The 25,873-nt window shown below is 45.2% G+C and overlaps 2 protein-coding genes and 1 pseudogene across 3 annotated transcripts in view; all 3 read right to left on the minus strand.

Moving 5' to 3' along the window:
* LOC144482778 (uncharacterized) overlaps positions 1 to 16,994 on the minus strand; it is a 298,466-nt gene extending 281,472 nt beyond the window's left edge. The window contains exon 1 of the mRNA XM_078201631.1: positions 16,956 to 16,994. The gene's annotated coding sequence lies outside the window, so the exon portion shown is untranslated. The remainder of the gene's footprint in view (positions 1 to 16,955) is intronic.
* On the minus strand, positions 5,108 to 6,963 carry LOC144482802 (uncharacterized; annotated as a pseudogene). Its single transcript, XR_013495960.1, has 2 exons — positions 6,776 to 6,963; positions 5,108 to 6,049 (listed from the first exon to the last, which is right to left on the minus strand). The product of XR_013495960.1 is annotated as an uncharacterized LOC144482802 (transcript).
* Positions 13,382 to 25,873, minus strand: part of LOC144482717 (uncharacterized) — a 77,565-nt gene continuing 65,073 nt past the window's right edge. Inside the window, exons 11-12 of the mRNA XM_078201558.1 lie at positions 20,968 to 21,051; positions 13,382 to 14,525 (exon numbers count right to left, since the gene is read on the minus strand). Of these exons, the coding sequence (XP_078057684.1) occupies positions 13,563 to 14,525; positions 20,968 to 21,051 (1,047 nt within the window). The 3' untranslated portion in view covers positions 13,382 to 13,562. The remainder of the gene's footprint in view (positions 14,526 to 20,967; positions 21,052 to 25,873) is intronic.

Below are 25,873 nucleotides of genomic sequence, written 5' to 3' on the forward strand. Positions count from 1 at the left end.
AATAAGTTTATTCAATGAGAGAGGTTTACTGAACAACTTTAAGACATTGGCTTTTATAACTTGATGTGGGTGATCAGTCTGGAAGGTTAACCCTCTCTGGCTCCTTCTTTGACAGGACTTTTTGTGGAATTCAGCCTCGGGAGTCTGGCTTCTTCTTAGACATTAATTTCCTTGAAACTCAGCCTCGGGACTCTTCAGTATTTGGTTCGCAGGGAAGACCTTTGGAACCTCTACTTTTATCCCCCTACATCAGAGTTGGGCCTGTTTGACATGACAATTGGTCAATTTGATGAGATTAATTCAATTGAATCCCCAATATTTACACCACCTTTTCTCTTCATCTTATTCAGGAATACAACATAATTGTTTCAGACTATCCCTTTACCTGATTCCATACAATCCCTTGTTCATACAGTTTCAAATATTGAAGAGTTTGAAGGTCTCTCTCGCCAGTACATTTATCTTCATTGCACATTCTTTACATACACAGCAATAAGCTTTTACATTTTTACAGTAAATAAAACTCAGCCTTTTACTATAATTACTGATTCATTAATTGTAACTTAATACAATCATGTTAATGGCTGGTGGCTAATTAATACAGGATTCTTTAATTCATTTGGTTAATACAAGATTCACTGGTTCAAAAAGACACACGATGGAAGACAATAGGCTTCTTTCTTATTCACCTTGATCAGACTGAACAATCGACCTTATTCTTGAGCCAGATTTGACGGAATATAATGTCCTGTAGCTTATCAAAATGAGAGAAGAAATTCTTAGTTTAAACAATTTCTGCTGGTTATGCAGTTTCCACAAGCATTTGGGTGATTACAGCATTAATTTTTAAAATAAAGCTTCATTCACATGTTTGAGTTTAAGATTGTTTCCTTGACCTTGTTACTTAGAATGTTCAAGGAACAATACAGCACAGTAACAGGCACTTGGGCCCACCAAGCCTGTGCCAATAGAGCTTCTATCTCTCTGTTCACCTCCTGTCTGTCTATCAAGATACACCTTGAACATTGCTAAGGTGCCTGCTTCCACCCGCTCCACTGGCAGTGCATTCCAGGCACCCAGCACCTCTACAGAGTCATAGAGGTTAACAGCATGGAAACAGGCCCTTTGGCTCAACTTGTCCATGCTGCCCCTTTTTTTAAACGACTAAGCGAGTCCGAATTGCCCGCATTTGGCCCATATCCCTCGACAGCAATCTTGCTCGTAACTGTCTAAACGTTTTTCAAAAGACAAAATTGTACCCACCTCTACTACTACCTCTGGCAGCTTGTTCCAGACACTCGCCACCTCTGTGTGAAAAAGTTGCCCCTCTGGACCCTTTTGTATCTCTTCCCTCTCACCTTAAACCGAGGCACTCTAGTTTTAGACTTTGGGAAAAGTTATTGAGTATCTCACTGATCTATGCCCCTCATTATTTTATAGACCTCTATAAGATCACTCCAAAGCCTCCTACGCTCCAGAGGAAAAAGTCCCAGTCTATGCAGCCTATCCTTATAACTCAAACCATCAAGTCCTGGGAGCATCCTAATAAATCTTTTCTGCACTTTTTCTAGTTTAATAATATCTTTTCTATAATAGGGTGACCAGACCTGTATGCTGTATAACAAGTGTGGCCTTACCAATGTCTTGTGCAACTTCAACAAGACGTCCCAACTCCTGTATTCAATGTTCTGACCAATGAAACCAAGCATGCCGAATGCCTTCTTCACCACTCTGTCCACTCGTGGCTCCACTTTCAATGAGCTATGAACATGTACCCTTAGATCTCTTTGTTCTATAACTCTCCCCAATGCCCTATCATTAACTAAGTCCTACCCTGGTTCGATCTACCAAAATGCATCACCTCGCACTTATCTAAATTAAACTCCATCTGCCATTCGTCATCCCATTGGCCCAATTGATCAAGAACTCATTGCAATCCGAGCTAACCATCTTCACTGTCCACTATGCCACCCACCTTGATGTCATCTGCAAACTTACTAATCACACCTCCTAAATTCTCATCCAAATCATTAATATAAATGACAAATAATAGTGGACCCAGCACCGATCCCTGAGGCACATCACTGGTCACAGGCCTTCAGTTTGAAAAACAACCACCGACAATCACCCTCTGTCTTCTGTCATCAAGCCAATTTTGTATCCATTTGGCTACTTCACCCTGGATCCCGTGAGATTTAATCTTATGCAACAACCTACCATGAAGTACCATGTCAAAGGCCTTGCTAAAGTCCATGTAGACAACAACAACTGCACTGCCCTCATCTACCTTCTTGGTTACCCCTTCAAAAAACTCAATCAAACTTCTGAGACATGGTTTTCCACTCACAAAGCCATGCTGACTGTCCCTAATCAGTCCTTGCATCTCTAAATGCCTGTACATCCTGTCTCTCAGAATACCTTTGACCAGCATACCCACTACAGATGTGAGGCTCACCAGCCTGTAGTTCCCAGGCTTTTCCCTGCAGCCCTTTCTAAACAAAGGCACAACATTTGCCACCCTCCAATCTTCAGGCACCTCACCTGTGGATGTCAATTCAAATATCTCTGCTAGGGGACCCGCAATTTCCTTCCTAGCCTCCCACAACGTCCTGGGACACACTTCATCAGGTCCCGGGGATTTATCTACCTTGATGTGCTTTAAAACTTCGAGTACATCCTTCTCTGTTATATGTACACTCCTCAAGACATCACTATTTATTTCCCCAAGTTCCCCAACATCCATGCCTCAACAGTAAATACTGATGAGAAATATTCATTTAGGATCTCACACATCTCTTGTGGATCCGCACATCGATGACTTTGTTGATCCTTAAAAGGCCCTACTCTCTATACTCTGTATTTGTAGAATCTCTGGATTCTCCTTTGCCTTCTCTGCCAAAGCAATCTCATGTCCCCTTTTTGCATTCCTGATTTCTCTCTTAACTCTACTCCTACACCCTCTATACACTTCGAGGGATACACTTGATCCCAGCTGCCTATGCATGTCATGTGCCTCCTCCTTCTTCTTGACCAGGGCCTCAATATCCCAAGTCATCCAGGGTTCCCTACTTCTACCAGCCTTGCCCCTTACTCTAAGAGGAACGTGCTTTTCCTGAACCCTGGTTAACACACTTTTGAAAGTCTCCCACTCACCAGACATCCCTTTGCGTTCCCACAGACTCCCCCAATTAACTTTTGAAAGTTCCTGCCTGATACCATCAAAATTGGCCTTGCCCCAATTTAGAATTTTAACCTTTGGGCCAGACCTATCGTTCTCTATAGCTATCTTAAAACTAATAGAATTATGGTCACTGGTCCCAAAGTGATTCCTCACGAACACTTCTGCCACCTGCCCGTCCTTATTTCCCAAGAGGAGGTCAGGTTTTGCCCCTCTCTAGTCAGACCATCCACATACTGAATGAGAAATTCCTCCTGAATACATTCAACAAATTTCTCTCCATCCAAACCTCTAATACTATGTCTGTCCCAGTCAATGTTGGGAAAGGTAAAATCCCCGACTATTACCACCCTATTTTTTTGGAGCTATTTGTAATCTCCTTACATATTTGCTCTTCAATTTCCCACTGACTATTTGGGGGCCTATAGTACAACCCTATCAAAGTGACTTCCCCCTTCTTATTTCCCAGTTCTACCCATATAGACTCAGTGGGCGAACCCTCGGATATATCCCCTCAGTACTGCTGTGATGTTTTCCCGAATCAAAAGTGCAACTCCCCCTCCTCTCTTACCTCCTGTTCTATCTTTCCTATAGCATCTGTACCCTGAAACATTGAGCTGCCAGTCTTGTCCCTCCCTCAGCCATGTTTCAGTAATAGCTATAATATCCCAGGCCCATGTACCCATCCATGCCCTGAGTTCATCTGCCTTGCCTGTCAGGCCTCTTGCATTGAAATAAATGCAGTTTAATCTGGACTTCCCTTGCTCTCTGCTCTGCTTTTGCCAGACCTGTCCAGTACTAGGATTATTGACACTGTCTTTACTATTTAATGTGCTCTCTTTAACTTCTGTCCTCAACCTTCTCTTCTGTCTTCAACCTTCTCTTCTGTCTTCCTATTGCTTTGGGTCCCACTGCACCCCCCCCCCCCGCCCCCCCACGCCAAACTAGTTTAAACTCTCCCGAGTGGCTCTCGCAAATCTCCCCGCCAGGATGTTAGTCCCCCTCCAGTTCAGGTGTAACCTGTCCCTCTTGAACAGGTCACCCCTTCCCCAGAAGAGATCCCAATGATCCACAAATCTAAATCCCTGCCCCCCTGCACCAGCTCTCAAGCCACACATTCATCTGCCTCATCTTCCTATTCCTACTCTCACTAACACGTGGCACCGGCAGTAGTCCAGAAATTACCATCTTCGAGGTCCTGCACTGTAGTCTGCTGCCTAACTCTCTAAATTCACTCTTCAGGACCTCATCCCTTTTCACCATGTATGTGAAAACTTTCCCCACATGTTTCCCCAAACCTCATCACCTCTCACCTTGTGCCCTCTTGTAGTCGACCCTTCTCCCCTGGGGAAAAGCCTCTGACAATCCACCCTACATTTGCTTCTCATAGTTTTGTGGAGGTCACTCCTCAGCATCCGTCTTTCCAGTGAAAACAATCTGAACTTGTCCAACCTCTTCTTGTACCTTAAATCCTCCAGACCAGCAACATACCCTTTGACCCTCAGGAAAGGCTAGGGCTGTTTTTCTCGAGGACAGAGAAGACTGAAGGGTGACCTGATGCAACTCTTTAAGATTATGAAGGGGTTCAATAATCCAATAGGTATTTCAGGAGAAACCTCTTTACCCAGCGAGTGGTGAGAATGTGGAACTCACTATCACAGCGAGTGGTTGAGGTGAACAGCATGAATACATTGAAGGGGAAGCTGGATACATACATGAGGGAGAGAGGAATAGAAGGATATGCTGATGGGGGGAGATGAAGAGGGGTGGGTGGAGGCTCATGTGGAGCATAAATCCTGACATAGACCAATTGAGCCGACTGGCCTGGCCCTGTGCTGTAGACTCAATGGAACAGAGACAAATGTATCTACCTGTAGTATAGAAAACACACTACTTACTATCCAGGATAAAATAAATGTCCTTCATCAACTTTTGTGGATCATTTCAGTGGAGATGTACACTCCCAGGCTCAAACAGCATCAACCCACTGGAAGCAAAGTTGTGAGACCGGCCAGTCCAGCAGAAAGAAACCCTCTGACCCTCCCACTTCACCAACTGTCAGAATGAACATGGTTCAGTCCTGGATGTGATTAACAGCAGCAATAACAGTAGAATCCAACCACTGTAATCAATTATGAACTCGCTGGTGTCTCAGCAGGGTAGATGACTGAGTGAATTCTTTCCCACAGTCAGAGCAGGTGAATGGTCTCTCCCCAGTGTGGACTCGCTGGTGTGTCAGCAGATCGGAGAACTGATTGAATCTCTTCCCACACTCAGAGCAGCTGAATGGCCTCTCCCCAGAGTGAACGCGCTGATGCATCTTCAGGGTGGATGAATGTTTGAAACCTTTCCCACATGCAGTGCAGGTGAATGGCCTTTCCTTAGTGTGAACTCGCTGGTGTGTCAGCAGGTGGGATGAATTTGTGAATCCCTTCCCACAATCAGAGCAGGTAAACGGCCGCTCCCCAGTGTGAATGCGTCAGTGAGTTTCTAGTTTTGAGGGGGTTATGAATCTCTTTCCGCAGTCCTCACATTTCCATGGTTTCTCCGTGGTGCAGGTGTCCTTGTGTCTCTCCATGTTCAACGATCAAATTAGGTTTCCGCACACAGGACACCCGGCTCAAAATGGGAATGTTTTTTCAAGCTGTGTAACTGGTTAAAACTGGAACACTCAGTTCAGAGTATGTGTGTTGATGCTTTTCTCGTCACACTGATAGTTAATAACTGCTGAAGCTGATAGAGCAGACAATTATTTCTCCATCTAGATTCAGAGGCCACTGATGTTCACTTTGCAATGAATCAACTGAATCTTTCAGATCCTGATGCGACGTTTGATTTGAGATTTCTGGCTTAAATCCTCACTTCTAACATCTGTAAAAGAAGTTGACAAAAGTAATCAGCGTGAGTACAGGATAGAAATTCAGAACAGACAATTCTAGTTCCTCTGGAGCATTTTTTCCCCTCTCATTCCCCAAAACCTGTAAATTTCATTCCCACACATTGGGAGGCAATGCCCGAGTGGTATTATTGCTAGATTATTCATCCAAAACTCAGCTAATGTTCTGGGGACCCAGGTTCGAATCCCGCCACGGCAGACGGTAGAATTTGAATTCAATAAAAAAAATGAGGAATTAAGAATCTACTGATGATTGTGAAACCATTGTTGATTGTCGGAAAACCCCATCTGGTTCACTAATGCCCTTTAGGGAAGGAAATCTGCCACCCTCACTTGGCCTGGCCTACATGTGACACCAAAGCCACAGAAATGTGTTGGTTCTCAACTGCCCTCTGAAACAGCCCAGTGAGCCAATCAGTTCAAGGGCAATGAGGGATGGGCAATAAATGCTGGCCAGCCAGCGATGCCCATGTCTCACGAATGAAGAAAAAAGAACTCTCCCTCCATTCTCATTCTGTTGGATCTAATATTCACCCTCCCAATTTTCCTGAAGAGGCTGATTAACAGACCTGGGCCAAACTTTCCAGAGTCTGCAGCCTCCCTGGATTCACTTCCTTTCCCTTCAGTTGCTGCAAGTCAGCAATTTTCCTCAGAATGAGAAAAGAAATGGAAAGGGGAAGAAAAGAAAGTATTTTACTCACAGATGTTGGCCTCTTTTAAGGCGACAGGAGAAAGTTTCAGTCTGTGTGAAGTTCAACCTGCATTGTCACAAAGCCCGCGCTCTAGATTGTCTGGAGGGCCACAGCCCTTCCGGCCCTCCAACTCTTCCCATGGGTCAACAATTCAGCATGAACGTCAGAGCGTGGGTTCTCCCCCGGAACATTCGCAGCTTCCCCTCGCCATTAGACATGCGCAGTCCCGGACTTGGGGGGGGAGGGGCAGATCACCGAGCGGCTTCTCGCTCTGGCCGGAGCGGTCAGCCGGTTGCCTGGAAACCTTGGCTCGATGTGTTGCAGGGGTACGGGAACAATGGATGGGGGCGGGGCTCCCGGGTCCGCGCACCCGGGCTTGCGCATTGGAACCCGGAGACGTCACCGCGTAGCAGAGTGATTCTTATTGGCTGATTCAGGCAGGGCTCCATTGTGACGTCAGAATACGGAAGTTGTCCAATGAACTTCAGAGTGAAACTCCCTCCTCTGTACAACATCTGGGAGGAAATCAATGTTTCCCCCTTTCCATTTCTTTTCTCATTCTGGGGGAAATTGGGGACTTGCAGCAACTGAAGGGAAAGGAAGTGAATCCAGGAAGGCTGCAGACTCTGAAAAGCTTACAGACGAACATCGGAATTAGGAGCAGGACTAGGCCCAGGTATCTTTTTCTTTCTCTCTCAAAGATATTGACATCCTTTAGCCCCCTCAGTTTGACACATTTATTTATGTGGCTAATAGGATAGCCTCTTACCCAATGTTCACAATTAAAGGGGGAATTTTCCCAGGAGAAAGCTAACATTTAAATGAACAGAAAATTCGTGTGGGACAGAGATATGTACAATGTAGTTATATTGCATCTACTACGTTATTTATGATCCCTTATTTCTTGTCTTGAAATATATAGCAATGTGGCTACTTTACTTATTTCCAGTGATGGAGACGTTACAACATAGAAGGAATCAGTTTGGCAACTCAGATCCATGCCAACTCTCTGTGGAGCAATTCAGTCAGTCCCATTCCTCTCTATATTCCCATTCCCCTGAGTTTCACATCACAATGGAATGGGTGAGAGTGCCAGATAATCTGGGACTGGGGTGGAGTTGTGCAATGTCACTGAGGAGGAACAAAATGGTCTTGATGATGATGTGGATATGTGGCTGGAAGCTCATCTTGGGGTGAAATATTTCACCATGATTGTGAACAGCCTGGTTCAGCCTCAGACAGTTGCCAGGAAGACGGAGAGAGTTTTTTTAAAAAAAGATTATTTATTAGTCGCAAGTAAGGCTTACATTAACATTGCAATGAAGTTACTGTGAAATTCCCCTAGTCGCCCCACTCCGACGCCTGTTCGGGTCAATGCACTTTTTTAACCAGCACATCTTTCAGTTGCTGGCGAGGAAGTGGAGTTTGTATTCAGACTGAAGACACTGGGTTCAGTTTTCCCAGTATTTATACAAAAGAAATTTCTGTTCTTTTAGTACTGCAAGTCAGATAAGTCAGGATGGTGTGTGAGTTGGAGGAACTTGGAGGTGATGGTGTTTATATCCACCTGCTACCTTGGTCCTTCTAGATTCTGGAGGTTGAGGGTTTAGGAGATTCTGTCAAAGTTCTTGTCAAGATGCAGATGTATAAATCCCTCTCTTTCACCCCAGCCACTCCTACTTCTCTCTGTCTCCTCCCACAGTGCCACAGTGGGTCTTGTGTAGACCTAGACTGTGTGGCAGGGTTCCTTCCCTGAAGGACATCAATAAACCAGTTGTGTTTTTATGACAATTCAGCAGCTTTCATGGTTACCTTTTCCTCATGCTGACCCCACAAATTACCAGATTTCCAGATTCATTCAGCTCAATTTAACAACCCATCTTTGCATTTTTGTGGGTTCTTTTTCACTCTGTTTTCTGTTTTAAATCAATTTCGCACTGTTTTAGAAGAGGGGGATTTGCAGTTGAGAAACTGAAACCAAACATGACATCAGAACCTGATGGAGTCGGCCAATTTATTGTATTTTGAACATGGAAGAAAAAAGTGCCATTCACAGTAGAGAGAAAATGTACATGTGTTCTTTGTGTGGAGAATCATCTGGCCTTTCGGAACATAGTTGCAGTCACAACAGGAAAATAGCATGTGAGGATTGTGGGAAGGAATTCAATTACCCATCCCTGCTGGAAACTCATCGACGCAGTCACACTGGGGAGAGGCCATTCACCTGTTCCCAGTGTGGGAAGGGATTCACTCAGTTATCCAGCTTACATATGCACCAGAGGACTCATGCTGAGGAGAGGCCGTTCACCTGCTCCCAATGTGGGAAGGGATTCAATCAGTCATCCAACCTCGCAACACACCAGCGAGTTCACACTGGGGAGAAACCGTTCACCTGCTCTGAATGTGGGAAGGGATTCGCTCACTCATCCCCTCTGTTGATACAGCACGAACTCACACTCAGGAGAAGCCATTCACTTGCTCCCTGTGTGGGAAGGGATTTGCTGACTTAACCAATTTGTTGAAACACCAGCAAGTTCACACTGGGGAGAGGCCATTCACCTGTTCCCAGTGTGGAAAGGGATTTGTTCAGTCAGCCACTTTGTTCACACACCAGCGAATTCACACTGGGGAAAGGCCATTCACCTGCTCTGTGTGTGGGAAAGGATTCAGTCGGTTATCAACTCTCCTGACACACCAGCGAGTTTACACTGGGAGAAGTCACTCATCCAACCTAGCAATACACCAGCGAATCCACACAGAGGAGAAGGCATTCATCTGCTCTGTGTGTGGGAAGAGATTCAATCAATCATCTAAACTAGCAATACATCAGTGGGTTCACAATGTGGAGAGACCATTCACCTGTTTGCAGTGTGGGAAGGGATATGTTACCTCATTGAATCTTCTGACACACCAACAAACTCACAAGTGACTGTTGTGACTGGATTTCAAATTAGGGAGAAACCGTGAAAATGTGGAGACTGTGAGGAGAGTTTCAGTTACCCGTCAGAGCTGGAAGCTCATCGAGGATTCTTTGTTGATAGAGGTTTTCTACAAGCTACTCTGAGACTTGTCTTCTCTCTGGAAGTTTCAAGGCAGTCTATACTCATTATAGCAAATATATTTATGGTTGCTAACTATTTAAAGTGGGATTTACTTTGATAAGAGGAATGTTGCTTATTTGGGACTGAAATTGTGATAAGTTAGAAATTAAAGTTCTTTCCTTTCACTTTTAAATATTATTCAACTGTTAATAGTCAAACTGTTTCATTTGTTGGAATTATATTTGAACTTTTATTTAAAAATGTTTATTTTACCATGAAAAATCCCGAATTTGTCAGTGGAATCATTCCTGGAGTGAAGCATCCTATCCTCACACTTATGCCAAAATAGAAAAATTGTTGGGGTCTACTCTGATTTCCTAATGTAATTTAGAGGTTCTGGTCCAGGACCCGAACCGAAAGGATTCACTCAATCATCCACACTGCAAACACTCTAGTTTCACACTGGGGAGAGACCTTACAAATGCCCAGACTGCGGGAACTGCTATAAAAGTAGAGAAGAACTGATGTCTCATCAGCGTATTCACACTGATGAGAGACATTCAGATGCTTTTACTGTGAGCCTGGGTTCAGGGGATCATCTCAACTCACTGTACCCCAGTGAGTTCACACTGGGGAGAGACCGGGTCCCGATGGACTTAATCCTGGGATCTTAAGTGCGGCTATTGAGATAATAGCAAAAGTTTGATAATCTGAAATAAAAACAGAAAATTGGAAAAATTTGGCCTGGCAGCATCTGTGGAGAGAGAAACAGAGTTAATGTTCGAGTCCGAATGTCTGTTCTTTAGTTGAAGAGGGGTAGAAATGGTGAGTAAGATAGTGACACTGACATCAACTATCAGTGCAGGATAGAAATTCAGAACAGACAATTCCACTTTCTCGGAACATTCTTTCCTCTCCTTCACCCAAACATGTGGTTCAATCAAACAAAAAGACCAAAATCGGCAACAAAGTACCAATAGAATCCCCCTCCCCAGGGCCACCTGGGCACAGGCAAGATCACAGAAAATCAGTCGGCAGCCAGAGTGACCCCTGCCTCCCCCTTCAGCCCCACCCATCCTGGATCTACAGATTGCTGTTTTAACCAGGGTCTAGAGCAGGTCCAGAAGATTCTCCCACTCACCCACCCCCTCCACACTACAGCCTTCTGGACTCAACATTCAGTCCAACAGTTTCAGTGAGTAAACTCTCAGCCCATTCTGTTTCTTTGTCTTTGATTGTTTCATTTTTCTTTCTTTCAGTCGGAAGCCCCCCTGCTCCAGACACAGCTTCTGTTTCTTTTCTCGCTCCATCTCCATTCCCTTTGGCTCTTGGGGATTCACTTTTCTCTCATTCGATCTCTCCTGTCTTCCACCCACCCCTTTCTCCAAACCTGTTACATTTCTAACTTTTCCCAGTTCTGGTGAAAGGTCACAGACTTGAAATGTTAACTGTTGTTTCTCTCTCTGCACAGATGCTGCCTGACCTGTTGAGTTTTTTTTCCAACACACCATTTGCCTTTTTTACTGTCTTTTACACCTGCATGCTTACCTTCAGTGATGAGTGTACGAGGACACCCAGGTCTTGTTGCATATTTCCTCCTCCTACTTTATGGCTATTCAGATAGTAATCTGTCTTCCCGTTTTTGCTCCCAAAGTGGATGACCTCACATTTATCCAAATTATACTGCATCTGCCAATCATTTGCCCACTCACTCAACTTGTCAAATTACACTGAAGGATTGCTGCATCCTCCTCACAGCTCACCCTCCCACCTTGATTTGTGTCATTAGCAAATATGGAGATATTGCCTTTAGTTCCCTCATTTAAATCAATAATATATATGTAGTAAATAGCTGGGGTCCCAGCTCTGATCCCTTCAGTACCCTATTAGTCACTTCCTGCCATTTGGAAAAAGACCCATTTATTCCTACTCTTTGTTTCCTGTCTGCCAACTAGTTTTCTATCCATCTCAACATACTGCACCAATCCCATGTGCTTTAATTTTACACGTTAATCTTTTTTGACTTTGTCGGAATTCTTCTGAAAGTCGAAATAAACCACATCCACTGGCTCCCCCTCATCAACTCGACTAGTGATATCCTCAAAGAATTCGAATCGTTTTGTCAAGCACAATTTCCCTTTCTTAAATCCATGCTGACTCTGTGCGATCCTGCCACTGTTTTTCAAGTGTTTTGCTATAAAATCCTTTAAAATTGATTCTTGAATATTCCCCACTAACAGTGTCAGGCTTACTGGTCTATAATTCCTTACTTTCTCCCTCCCCTCCCTTTTTAAATAGTGGGGCTACATTAGCTATCCTCCAACCTGTAGGAACTGTTCCAGAGTTTATAGAATCTTAGAAGTTGACCACCAATTAATCGACTATTTCTCAGGCATCTTCCTCATGTACTCTGGGATGCAAATGATCAGGTCCTGAGGATTTATAGGCCTTCAATCCCATCAGTTTCCCCAACACTAATTCTCGACTAATACTGATCTCCATCAGTTCCTTCCTCTCACTAAACCCTGTGTTCCCCAACATTTTTGTGTCCTCCTTTGTGAAGACAGAACCAAAGTAAGTAGTCAGTTGGTCAGCCATTTCTTTGTTCTCCATTATAAATTCCCCTGTTTCTGACTGTAAGGGACCTACATTTGTCTTCATCAATCTTTCTCTCTTCATACACCTGTAGAAAGTTTTCCAGTCAGTTTTTATGTTCCCTGCAAGCTTACTCTCATATTCCATTTTCCTCTTCTTAATCAATCCCTTGGTCCTCTGTTGCTGAATTCTAAACTGCTCCCAATCCTCAGGTCTGTTGTTTTCCTTGGCCAAATTGTATGTCTCTATCTTGGATCTAATGCTATCTCTAATTTCTCAGAATTCTCTGTGTTGTGTCTCACTGCAAAATCCCTAAGTTCATCACATGATGATATTTTGAGTCAGACCTGAAGCACTCGTTAATTGTTCCCCAGTCATTCCTGGGGTTCATTTGTTTATTAATGCTGTTCCAATTTGTCTTTTGTTGTGATATCCAGATCTGCTATAGCTGCTTTCACCCCCTACAAAACCTGTCAAGGTCTAACCATGTTTCATAACCATCCAGTAGATCATCTATCTTGTCAATCTCATCATTGAACCCAAACAGAAGATCCAAACCTTTATCAGTGTCCAACTGACGGACATCCAGCTCACAAAATACTTTGCTTCTGATTTTCCTTTTGGTGCGAAGTGACAATGCCAAGGCCAGACCTTGTTTCCCCCTTGGTAGGGATGTAACCAGTATCCACATCTCCACTTTCATATGGTTCAGACTCTGAGAGCAGCAGCAGGTAATCTGACCCTGACAATTCCCACTCACTTTCAGCCATTTCTCACAAAAGCTGCTGGGATTGTAAAACTTCTGTCTGAAAAATATTTCCCTTTAGCTTCCAATCTCCACCATTAGAAAACATTCCCTCTGACCATGTTACAATCCTGACAGTCTTATGGTGAAAGAAGAAGTTGGAACCAACCTTTATTTGGTACAGATTTATTTAGAGTGAAACTTCACAGGTATTTCCCTCCTTTAAAGTCTCTTTATTTGCATTCATAATCATCCAATCAATGCCCTCAATTTGTATTTACTTAATCTCAAATGATTTGGTTATCCCCAAGAGTGGGAGCAGATAATAAGTCTAATCGGAGTGACTGCTGCGATGTCTCAGCAGAGGCTGAATCATTCAATGAATATGATTAACAGAAAAATCCCATCACAATAGTTACTTGTGAACTCGCTGGTGTGTCTGCAGAGTGGATGACTGAGTGAATCCCTTCCCACATGTGGAGCAGATGAAAGGTCTCTCCCCAGTGTGAACTCGCTGGTGTAACCACAGGTTGGATGAGCGAGCAAAACCTTTCCTACAAACGGAGCAAATGAATGGCCTCTCCCCAGTGTGAACTCTCTGGTGTTTCAGCAGATTGGCTGAATGAGCAAATCCCTTCCCACACTGGGAGCAGGTGAACGGTCTCTCCCCGGTGTGCCCTTCCTTGTGTATTGCTAGGTTGGATGACTGATTGAATCCCTTCCCACATACAGAGCAGGTGTATGGTCTTTCCCCAGTGTGAATTCGCTGGTGCGTCCGCAATGTGTGAGAGTGAGCAAATCCCTTCCCACACTGGGAGCAGGTGAACGGCCTCTCCCCAGTGTGAACAGTCTGGTGTGTCAGCAAATTTGATGACCGACTGAATCCCTTCCCACATTGGGAGCAGGTGAACGGCTTCTCCTCAGTGTGAATTTGCTTGTGCAATGCAAGGTTGGATGACTGAGTGAATCCCTTCCCACACACAGAGCAGGTGAACGGTCTCTCTCCAGTGTGCATTCGCTGATGTTTCAGCAGATTGGATGAGTGAGCAAATCGCTTCCCGCACTGGGAGCAGGTGAATGGTCTCTCCCCAGTGTGAATTCGCTGGTGTTTTACTAGGGTGGATGGGTGAGCAAAACCCTTCCCACACTGGGAGCAGGTGAATGGCCTCTCCCCAGTGTGACTGCGTCGATGAGTTTCCAGCAGGGATGGGTAATCGAATTCCTTCCCACAGTCTCTACATTTCCATGCCATCTCCCTGTTGTGACTGCAATTGTGCTCCGAAAGGCCAGATGATTGGTTGAAGTCTTGTCCACACAGAGAACCTATGTATAGTTTCTCTCCACTGTGAACGGTGCTATTTTTTCCATGTTCAAAATACAATGATATTCAGGTTACAATAAATCGGACGATTCCATCAGGTTCTGATATATTGTTTGAATCCTCATCTTCTAAAACCCTGTGAAATTGATTAAAACAGAAAGAAGAGAGTCAGGGAACCCACAAAAATACAATGGTTGTGAAATTGAGCTGAATGAATCTGGGGCCAGCACTGGGAAAAAGTGACTATGAAAGCTTTTGGATTGTCATGAAAAACCCAACTGATTCACTAAGATCAAAGCAAAATACTGCGGATGCTGGAATCTGAAACAGAAACAGAAAATGCTGGAGAAACTCAGCAGGTCTGACAGCATCTGTAGAGAGAGAATGGGGCCAACGTTCTGAGTCTGGAAGACCCATTGTCGACAAGTGTCATCCAGACTCAAAACATTGGCTCTATTCTCTCTCCACAGACACTGTCAGACCTGCTGAGTTTCTCCAGCATTTTCTGTTTTTGTTCCAACTGATTCACTAATGTCCTTCACGAAAAGAAACTTGTCATCTGGGCTTGGTCTACACAAGACTCTGGGCACTGTGGGAGGAGACAGAGAGAAGGCCGGGGTGAAGGAGAGGGATTTTATACATCAAAAACTCAATGAGAACTTTGACAGAATCTCCCAAACCCTCAACCTCCATCATTAAGAAGGACTAAGATAGCAGGTAGACGTGAACACCATCACCTCCAAGTTCCCCTCCAACTCACACACCATCCTGACTTGTCTGACGTCCAGGACTAAGATAATTATTTTCCAAATCAATACTGGGAAGTCTGAACCCATTGTCTTCAGTCCCCACTACAAACTCCACTCCCTCACCAGCAACTCTATCTCTCTTCCTGGGAACTGTCTGAGGCTGAACCAGGCTGTTCACAATCCTGGTGAAACAGTTCATTTTAAGATGAGGTTCCAGCCACATATCCACATCATCATCAAGACCGCCTACTTCCACCTCAGTGACATCGCCCGACTCAGTGGCAGGTTACAGAGGGACATAGATAAGCTGCAGAGCTGGGCTCTGGAGTTTAATGCAGAAAAGTGTGAGGTGATTCACTTTGGAAGGAGTAACAGGAATACAGAGTACTGGGCTAATGGTAAGATACTTGGTAGTGTGGATGAACAGAGGGATCTGGGTGTCCATGTGCATAGATCCCTGAAAGTTGGCACCCAGGTTGATAGGGTTGTTAAGAAGGCATACGGTCTGTCAGCTTTTATTGGTAGAGGGATTGAGTTTCGGAGCCAGGAGGTCATGCTGCAACTGTACAAAACTCTGGTGCGGCCGCATTTGGAGTATTGCGTACAGTTCTGGTCGCCGTATTATAGGAAAGATGTGGAAGTGTTGGAAAGGGTGCAGAGGAGATTTACCAGGATGTTGCCTGGTATGGTGGGAAAATCGTATGAGGAAAGGCTGAGGGGCTTGAGGTTGTTTTCGTTAGAGAGAAGAAGGTTAAGAGGTGACTTAATAGAGGCATACAAGATGATCAGAGGATTAGATAGGGTGGATAGTGAGAGCCTTTTTCCTCAGATGGTGTTGGCTAGCACGAGGGGACATAGTTTTAAATTGAGGAGTGAGAGATACAGGACAGATGTTAGAGGTAGGTTCTTTACTCAGAGAGTAGTAAGGGTGTGGAATGCCCTGCCTGCAGCAGTGGTGGACTCGTCAACGTTGAGAGCGTTCAAGTGGTTATTGGATAAACATATGGATAATATTGGAATAGTGTAGATTAGAGGGGCTTTAGATTGGTACCACTGGTCGGCACAACATCGAGGGACGAAGGGCCTGTACTGCATTGTAATGTTCTATGTTCTATGACTCCGCCCCAGTCTCAGCTTATCTGGAACCCTCATCCATTCTATTGTGACGTCACACTCACTCTCCATTGAACAAAGAACAAAGAACAGTACAGCACAGGAAACAGGCCCTTCGGCCCTCCAAGCCTGTGCCGCCCCTTGGTCCAACTAGACCAATCGTTTGTATCCCTCCATTCCCAGGCTGCCCATGTGACAATCCAGGTAAGTCTTAAACGATGTCAGCGTGCCTGCCTCCACCACCCTACTTGGCAGCGCATTCCAGGCCCCCACCACCCTTGTGTAAAAAACGTCCCTCTGATATCTGAGTTATACTTCGCCCCTCTCACCTTGAGCCCGTGACCCCTCGTGATCGTCACCTCCGACCTGGGAAAAAGCTTCCCACCATTGTGACGCATAACTGTCATGAATTCTATTGAGACGTTAGGACTTCACTCCCTGCCGGCCTCCCACACTCAGCCTCAATGGCGGCAGGCAGCCCAGGCCCAACACAACAAGTTGCGGCTCCATTTGGCACAAACGGGGGGGAACCGGGAAGTTCATTTCCGGGGTTTGCCTTTGAACATGTTTAGAAAGCTCTTCACCCACCCGCCATGTTCATCGCTCCCCGCGCGCCGCCCTCTACCTGGTATTGATCTTGGTTCCGACTTAAAACCGTCCGTCCATCGCCATTACCCGCACTGCGCATGCTTCAGATCCCGCCCCTCAGTCATTCTGATTGGTTGGAGGACCAGCCGCTCCCGCTTGGTCCTCCAGCCCCGCCCCCTCTTCCTATTGGTCCGGAGCTGCCGTCAATCAGTCCCCGGGCATTGTGATGTGGAGCATGCGCAGTGTCATTGCTGTCCTTGGTGCTTGTTTGTCCCGGAGAAGCGGAGTCAGCGTTAGGCGGTGGCTGGGAGGATTTGGAAACACTTTGTGGATCCGCAAACCCTTCAGAATCATTGTCAGCTCCCTGGTTTGCAGCTGCGGGGCTTCTCCCTCCCTCCCTCCCGGGACCAGGCCCAGGTTAACGGCCCCATCCTGGCTCAGCCACTGGAGGATGGTTCACATCAGAGGATGGGGGAGGGGGACAATAAATAAGAGGTTACACTTTGGCCTCAAATCAATGAGGACTCTGATCTCTGGGAAGGAAGGAAACCCTGGGAGGTGGGCGGGGAGGATTCACAAACACCCGCTGGAGGCCCCAACACCCCCAATAAGACCCATTGGTTTTATTGTCAGTCTGCAGACAGCAGCTGGAGAACTGAACCCAGGATGTGGAGATGCCGGCGTTGGTCTGGGGTAAACACAGTAAGAGTTCTAACAACACCAGGTTAAAATCCAACAGGTTTATTTGGTAGCAAATCATAGAATCATAGAATCCCTACAGTACAGAAAGAGGCCATTCGGCCCATCGAGTCTGCACCGACCACAATCCCACCCAGGCCCTACCCCCATATCCCTACATATTTTACCCGCTAATCCCTCTAATCTACGCATCCCAAGACACTAAGGGGCAATTTTTAGCATGGCCAATCAACCTACCCCGCACATCTTTGGACTGGGGTAAACATTAGCTTTTGGAGCGCTGCGCCTTCATCAAGAAGGCGTACGGCGTACTGGCCTTCATTCATCGAGGGATTGAGTTTAGGAGTCGGGAGATAATGCTGCAGCTTTATAGGACCCTGGTTAGACCCCACTTGGAGTACTGCGCGCAGTTCTGGTCACCTCATTACAGGAAAGATGTTGAAGCCATTGAAAGGGTGCAGAGGAGATTTACAAGGATGTTGCCTGGATTGGGGGGCATGCCTTATGAGGATAGGTTGAGGGAGCTTGGTCTCTTCTCCCTGGAGAGACGAAGGATGAGAGGTGACCTGATAGAGGTTTACAAGATGTTGAGAGGTCTGGATAGGGTAGACTCTCAGAGGCTATTTCCAAGGGCTGAAATGGTTGCTACGAGAGGACACAGGTTTAAGGTGCTGGGGGGTAGGTACAGAAGAGATGTCAGGGGTAAGTTTTTCACTCAGAGGGTGGTGGGTGAGTGGAATCGGCTGACGTCGGTGGTGGTGGAGGCAAACTCGTTGGGGTCTTTTAAGAGACTTCTGGATGAGTACATGGGATTTAATGGGATTGAGGGCTATAGATAGGCCTAGAGGTGGGGATGTGATCGGCGCAACTTGTGGGCCGAAGGGCCTGTTTGTGCTGTGGCTTTCTATGTTCTATGTTCTATATCTGCACCCAGACAGAGGAGAGGGAGGGAGAAAACTGGGAGTGGAGGAAAGAAATGGTGGAGATGGTGAGATGGGTTTGGATTTCAGCCCTGGGAGGAGGGAGAGTGTGTGGGACGGGGATTTACTGATTTGGGGGAACAAAAGAGGAAAAAATGTTTCAGAGATACTCGAATTATCTTTTCAGAACTTCTATCCCAGACTTAGTTATCATTTTCCTAAATTTCTTTTGCAGGGTGTTAGAAGGGGAGAATTTGCAGATTAAAAAGTACAAAAGCAAACATCACATCAAGATTTAACAGAATCACCCGATTCATCAGGATTTGAATATCATCAACCTTACACTGTGGAAGGAGGAGAATGTCTGTTCTGTCTGTGGGAAAAGATTTCAAACATCACTGTGACTGGAAAAGCACCGAGACACACACACCCGAATGAGAGTGTTCCAGTGAACTGACTGTGGAAGGAGCTTCAACCAGTAACACAGCCTGATAAAACATCACACTATTCACAGCGAGGAGAAACTGTACATGTGTTCTGTGTGTGGATGAAGCTTCAACTGATCGTGCAACCTGGAGAGACACAAGGACACCGGCACCATGGAGAAACCGTGGAAATGTGGGGACTGTGGGAAGGGATTTAATTATCCATCCCGGCTGGAATACCATCGATGCACTCACACTGGAGCCAACATCACACACAGGCCACTGAAATGTGGGGACTGTGGTAAAGTGATCAGATCCCCATCAGATCTGGAAACTCATCGACGTGGTCACACTGGGGAGAGACCATTCACCTGCTTCAAGTGTGGGAAAGGATTTGCCCGGACATCCACCCTGCTGAGACACCAGCGAGTTCACACTGGGGCGAGGCCGTTCACCTGCTCCCAATGTGGCATGGGATTCACTCAGTTATCTCACCTCACTGCACATCAGCAAGTTCATACTGGGGAGAGACCATTTAGCTGCTCTGTGTGTGGGAAGGGATTCACCAGTTTAACTAATCTCACTTCTCATCAGCTTGTTCACACTGATGAGAGACTTTTTAAATGTTCGGACTGTGGTAAGAGCTTCAAAAGCACAAGGAATCTACAGAGACACCAATACATTCACTCTAGTCAGAGCCCATTCTCCTGTTCTGTGTGCGGTAAGGGATTCACTTGGTCATTCAGTCTCCTGCGACACCAGCGAGTTCATGCCGAGGAGAGCGATTCAGTCGGTCGTGCAGCTTGCAGAGACATCAACAAATTCACTCTGCGGAGAACCCATTCATCTGTTTCATCTGTGGTAAGGGATTCACTCAGTCAGCTCTCCTCCTGAGACACCAGCGTGTTCACTCTACAGAGAGGCCTTTCATCTGCTCTGAGTGTGGGATAGGATTCATTCAGTCATTCCAACTGCTGAGACACCAGCGAATTCACACTGGAGAGAGGCCATTCATCTGCTCCCAGTGTGGGAAGGGATTTACTCAGTCCTATCACCTACTGAGACACCAGCGAGTTCACGAGTGACTGCAGGGTTGGATTCTGCTATTATTGCTCCTGTTAATCACATCCGGGACTGGACTATTTTCATTCTGACAGGGCTCATTCTTTTCAGGATGTTAATAATTCCTGTGACTGCACTGGAGTTTAATATTTTCTTATCGTGTTAAGTCTAACAGCATTTTGACAGTGTGTGTTGGGTAAAAGTTTAAAGTTTCAAAGTTTATTTATTGTTGATTTCCCCAAGATAAGAGACAAATTGATGTCCTTGTTGTGACATGAAGTTGAGGAAATATACATACGAACAAGTAACCAGGATGTGAAACAGCATGTGACTGAAGTGTTACTGGGGAGCACTTTGGGATCAATGATCATAATTTGATTAGTTTTAACATAGTTATGGAAAAGGATGGGTCTGGTCCACAAGTTAAAGTTCTAAATTGGGGCTTGGCCAATTTTGATGGTATTGTACAGGAACTTTCACAAGTTGATTGGGGAAGGCTGTTCACAGGTCAAGGAACGTCTGGAATGTGGGATGCTTTCAGAAGCGAGATAGCGAGAGTTCAGGGCCAGCACCTTCCTGTTACTGTAAAGGACAAAGCCGCCAGGAGAAGGAAACACTCGATGACGAGAGATACTGAGATTCTGGTCAATAAAAAGAAGGAAGCATATGTCAGGTTCAGGCAACTGGGGCCAAGTGAATCCCTTGAGGAGTATCGGGAGTGCAGAAGTCCACTTAAAATGGAAATCAGGAGGGCAAAAAGGGGAACATGAGATAGCTTTGGCAGATAAGGTCAAAGAAAATCCAAAGAGATTCTACAAGTATATTCAGGGCAAAAGAGTAACTAGGGAGAGAATAGACCCCTTAAAGATCAACAAGGTCATTTATGTGTGAAGCCACAGGAGATGGGTGAGATCCTAATGGAATATTTCTCATCAGTATTTACCTGGAGAAAGACATGAAAACTTGGGAATTCAGGGATGTAAATAGTGATGTCTTCAATGGCGCCCACATTACAGAAGACAAGGTGCTGGAAGTTTTAAAACACATAAAGGTAGATAAATCTCAAGGACCAGATCAAGCGCATCCCAGGACATTGTGGGAAGCTGGGGAAAACATTGTGGCGCCCCCTAGCGTATATATTTGTATCATCAACAACCACGGGTGAGGTGCCAGAAGATTGGAGAGAGGTAAATGTTACAGTTATTTGAGAAAGGCAGCAGAGAAAAGCCAGGGAACTACAGACTGGTGATCCTAATGTCAGTGGTGGGTAAGTTGTTGGACGGTAGTCTGAGAGACAGGATCTACATGTATTTGGAAAGGCAAAGGCTGATTACGGATTGTCAGCATCGCTTTGTGCATGGGAAATTGTGTCTTAAAGATTTAACAGAGCTTTTTGAAAGGGTGACCAAAAACAAATAGATAAGGATGGTGCAGTAGATGTTGTCTACATGGACTTCAGCAAGGCCTTCGACAAGGTATCTATGGTAGACTGGCCAGTTAAGGTTAGATCACATGGGATCCATGGAGAACTAGCCAGACTTATAAATGGACCTACCTTGCACTAAATTGATCTTTCTCTACACCCTCGCTATGACTAACACTACATTCTGCACTCTCTCGTTTCCTTCTCTATGAATGGTATACTTTGTACAGCGTGCAAGAAACAATACTTTTCACTGTATACTAATACATGTGATAATAAATCAAATCAAAAATTGAATACAAAATTGGCTTGCTGGTAGAAGACAGAAGGTGGTGGTAGAGGGTTGCTTTTCAAACTGGAATTAGAGCTGGAGATGGATGGTCAGTTCCCTCTGTCCGGGGCTGGGGGATTCACACTCATTTCCCTCAGGCACTCCTTCTCACTGCAGTTTTACAGGAGAAAGTCCCCACTTCAATCCTGCCTGCAAACTTTGTGTTTAAAATTGTTACTGAGGAGGAATTAACAGTGAGATTAGTTTCACGTTGAACAGGATGAGAGTTACTGTTGTGTCCTTCTTAAAACTCCTTCTTCATCTTTAAACAGGTAACGGTAAGTCAGAGAAAACTATCCACAGTGACCCCAAAACTAGACACTGCAAATCCCACCTCAAAACGGTGAATATTTTCCCAAACTCAAAGCAGGTGAACAGCCCCTCCCCAATGTGAACTTGGTATACAGTGAGTTGAAATGATCCCCTGAACCCAGTCTCTCATCAGTGTGAAAACATTGATGAGACATTAGTAATCCACAATTTTGGGGTGGCACGGTGACACAATGGTTAGCACTGCTGCCACATAGCGCCAGGGATCTGGGTTTAATTCTGCCCATTGCGTCTGTCTCTGTGGAGTTTGCACATTCTCCCCATGTGTGCATGGGTTTCCTCCGGGTGCTCCAATTTCCTCCCACAGTCCAAAGACGTGCAGGTTTGTTTGATTAGCCATGCTAAATTGGCCCGAGTGTCAGGGGAATTAGCAGGATAAATATGTGGGGTGTGGGGAATAGGGCCTGGGCGGGATTGTGGTCAGACTCAATGGGCCAAATGACCCCCTTCTGCAATGTAAAGATTCTATAAAACTTTTATAGCAGCTCCCACAGTCTGGGCATTTTTAAGGTCTCTTCTACTCAGTATGAAACTGGGGGTGTTTACAGGGTGGGTGAGTGAATCCCTTCTGTTAGGATCCTGGACCCGGAGCCCCTAAATTACATTCGGAAGCCAGGCGAGACTATCATTAATATGTGATACTATTGCGACAATTGCTGGAAATTTTAAAGCTTTTTTTATTCCCTGTAAACTTAAGAGTTAAAGGCCCCTTCCAGTGTACCAATATACATAATAACTGTCCATTAATAATGACTTATCAACACTGACTCCCCTACCATCAAGATGATCCTGAGGGTCACTATTGATCAGATATGTACCTGGATCAGCTATATGAATACTGTGGCTGGAAGAGCAGGTCAAGTGGTGACTACCTCACCGCCTACCACCATCTACAAACACAGGTCAAAAATATGCAATGCCTCCCCGCGTGTCTGGATGAGTGCGTCAACAAAAATGCCTGAGGCTTGGCCCCATTTGATTAACTCAATAGAAGCACTGTGCACCTTCCAACATCTCCCAAACCCACAGCCGCTACTGGCTAGAAGAAGCAGAGCAGCAGATGCATGGGAGCACCACCACCTGCGATTTCCTCACCAAGCCATATATCATCCTGACTTGAACAACATCATAGTCCCTTTATTGTCACTAGGTTAAAATCCTGAACCCTCTCCCTAACTGCACTGTGGGTGTATTTAGGATTGCAGTGGTTCAAGAAAGTGGCGCACCGCTACATTCTCGAGGGCAATTAGGAACAGCGGCAAATGCTGGTGTTATCATTGACACCCACATACCAGGAAACAATTTAAAAGGTAAACTTTTCTCTTGTATATGCAGTTCTTATCTCTACAGAATGTAGTATACATTTGCGAACCTATGCTATAGAGCTCAATTTACAGTGGCAGCCATTTACAGTGGCAGCCATCAAAACAACATTGGTCCACTTAAACAACATGGTGACAAATCATGCATTAGCATTGCTGCCTCACAACACAGAAGATCTGGATTTAATTCTGGCCTTGGGTGACAGTGTGGAGTTTGCATGTTCCCCCCTTGCCTGCGTGGGTTTCTACCAGTTGCTCTTGTTGCCTTCCACAGTCCAAAGATGTACAGGTTACAAAAAACAGAAAATGCAGGAGGGTCTCAGCAGGTCTGACAGCATCTATGGAGAGAGAATAGAGCCAATGTTTCAAGCCTGGATAACCCTTTGTCAGAACTGGTCATCCAGACTCAATGTTGCCTCTATTCTCTCTCCACGGATGCTGTCAGACCTGCTGAGATTTTCCAGCATTTTCTGTTTCCAGCATCCAGTGTTTTGCCTTTACCTTGATGTACAGGTTAGGTTGGCCATGCTAAATTGTCCCTTAGTGTCCTAAGATGTGTAGGTTAGAGAGATTAGCAAGATAAATACATGGGGTTATGGGATAGGGCCTGGGTGGGATGCTCTGTTGGCAAGTCGGTGCAGTGCTTTTGGGCTGAATGGCCTCCTTCTGCACTGTAGGGATTCTCTGAAATCTCAATTTTGAGATTGAGATCTGCAGTTGGCCCTTTCCTCATCTACATACCTTGTATTCAAAATGACAAAACCTTTTGGGACTGATAGTGATTTGTTGTATGCACTGTATGGGCATGGAGTCATTCTTTGGAGCTAGATCTCATTGCCAAAGCCTTAACACAGCATTTCCAAAAGGCGTTTGATAATTTCCAAAAGGCGTTTGATAAGGTGCCCCATAAAAGGCTGCTGAAGAAGATTAGGGCACACGGAGTTGGGGGTAGTGTGTTAAAGTGGATTGGGGACTGGCTATCCGACAGGAAGCAAAGAGTCGGAATAAATGGGTGTTTTTCCGGTTGGAGGAAGGTAACTAGTGGCGTGCCGCAGGGATCGGTACTCGGGCCGCAACTATTTACCATTTATATAGATGATCTGGAGGAGGGGACGGAGTGTAGGGTAACGAAGTTTGCAGACGACACAAAGATAAGTGGAAAAGTGAATCGTGTGGAGGACGGAGAAGATCTGCAGAGAGATTTGGACAGGCTGAGTGAGTGGGCGAGGATATGGCAAATGGAGTATAACGTTGATAAATGCGAGGTTATACACTTTGGAGGAAATAATAACAAATGGGATTACTATCTCAATGGAAACAAATTAAAACATGCTACCGTGCAAAGGGACCTGGGGGTCCTTGTGCATGAGACGCAAAAGCCCAGTCTGCAGGTACAACAGGTGATCAAGAAGGCAAATGGGATGTTGGCCTATATCGCGAGGGGGATAGAATATAAAAGCAGGGATGTCTTGATGCACCTGTACAGGGCATTGGTGAGGCCGCAGCTGGAATACTGTGTGCAGTATTGGTCCCCTTATATGAGGAAGGATATATTGGCATTGGAGGGAGTGCAGAGAAGGTTCACCAGGTTGATACCGGAGATGAGGGGTTTGGATTATGAGGAGAGGCTGAGGAGATTGGGTTTGTACTCGTTGGAGTTTAGAAGGATGAGGGGGGATCTTATGGAGACTTATAAGATAATGCGGGGGCTGGATAGGGTGGAGGCGGAGAGATTCTTTCCACTTAGTAAGGAAGTTAAAACTGGAGGACACAGCCTCAAAATAAAGGGGGGTCGGTTTAAGACAGAGTTGAGGAGGAACTTCTTCTCCCAGAGGGTGGTGAATCTCTGGAATTCTCTGCCCACTGAGGTGGTGGAGGCTACCTCGCTGAATATGTTTAAAGCGCGGATGGATGGATTCCTGATCGGTAAGGGAATTAAGGGTTATGGGGATCAGGCGGGTAAGTGGTACTGATCCACGTCAGATCAGCCATGATCTTATTGAATGGCGGGGCAGGCTCGAGGGGCTAGATGGCCTACTCCTGCTCCTATTTCTTATGTTCTTATGAGACCCCAGCAATTTTTTTATTTTGGCATAAATGTGAGGATAGGATGCTTCTGACGAGGAGAAATTCCACTGACAAATTAGGGATCTTTCATAGTAAAGCTAACTTTATTTAATATCACAGTTTAAATATAATTCTAACAAATGAATCAGCTTAATCATTAACAGTTGAACAACATTTAAAAATGCAAAGAAACAATCTTAATTTCTAACTTATCACTATTTCAGTTCCAAATAAGCTACATTACTCTTATAGTTGTAAGTGCCACTTTAAATATAGTTAGTAACCATAAATATAGTTGAGTGTAGATAGTCTTAAAGCTTTCAGAAAGACAACAAGTCTCAGAGCAGCTTGTAGAAACCCTCTATCTTCAAACGAT

The sequence above is a fragment of the Mustelus asterias genome, unplaced genomic scaffold (assembly GCF_964213995.1).
Source record: "Mustelus asterias unplaced genomic scaffold, sMusAst1.hap1.1 HAP1_SCAFFOLD_42, whole genome shotgun sequence".
In the NCBI taxonomy this organism is placed as follows: Eukaryota; Metazoa; Chordata; class Chondrichthyes; order Carcharhiniformes; family Triakidae; genus Mustelus; species Mustelus asterias.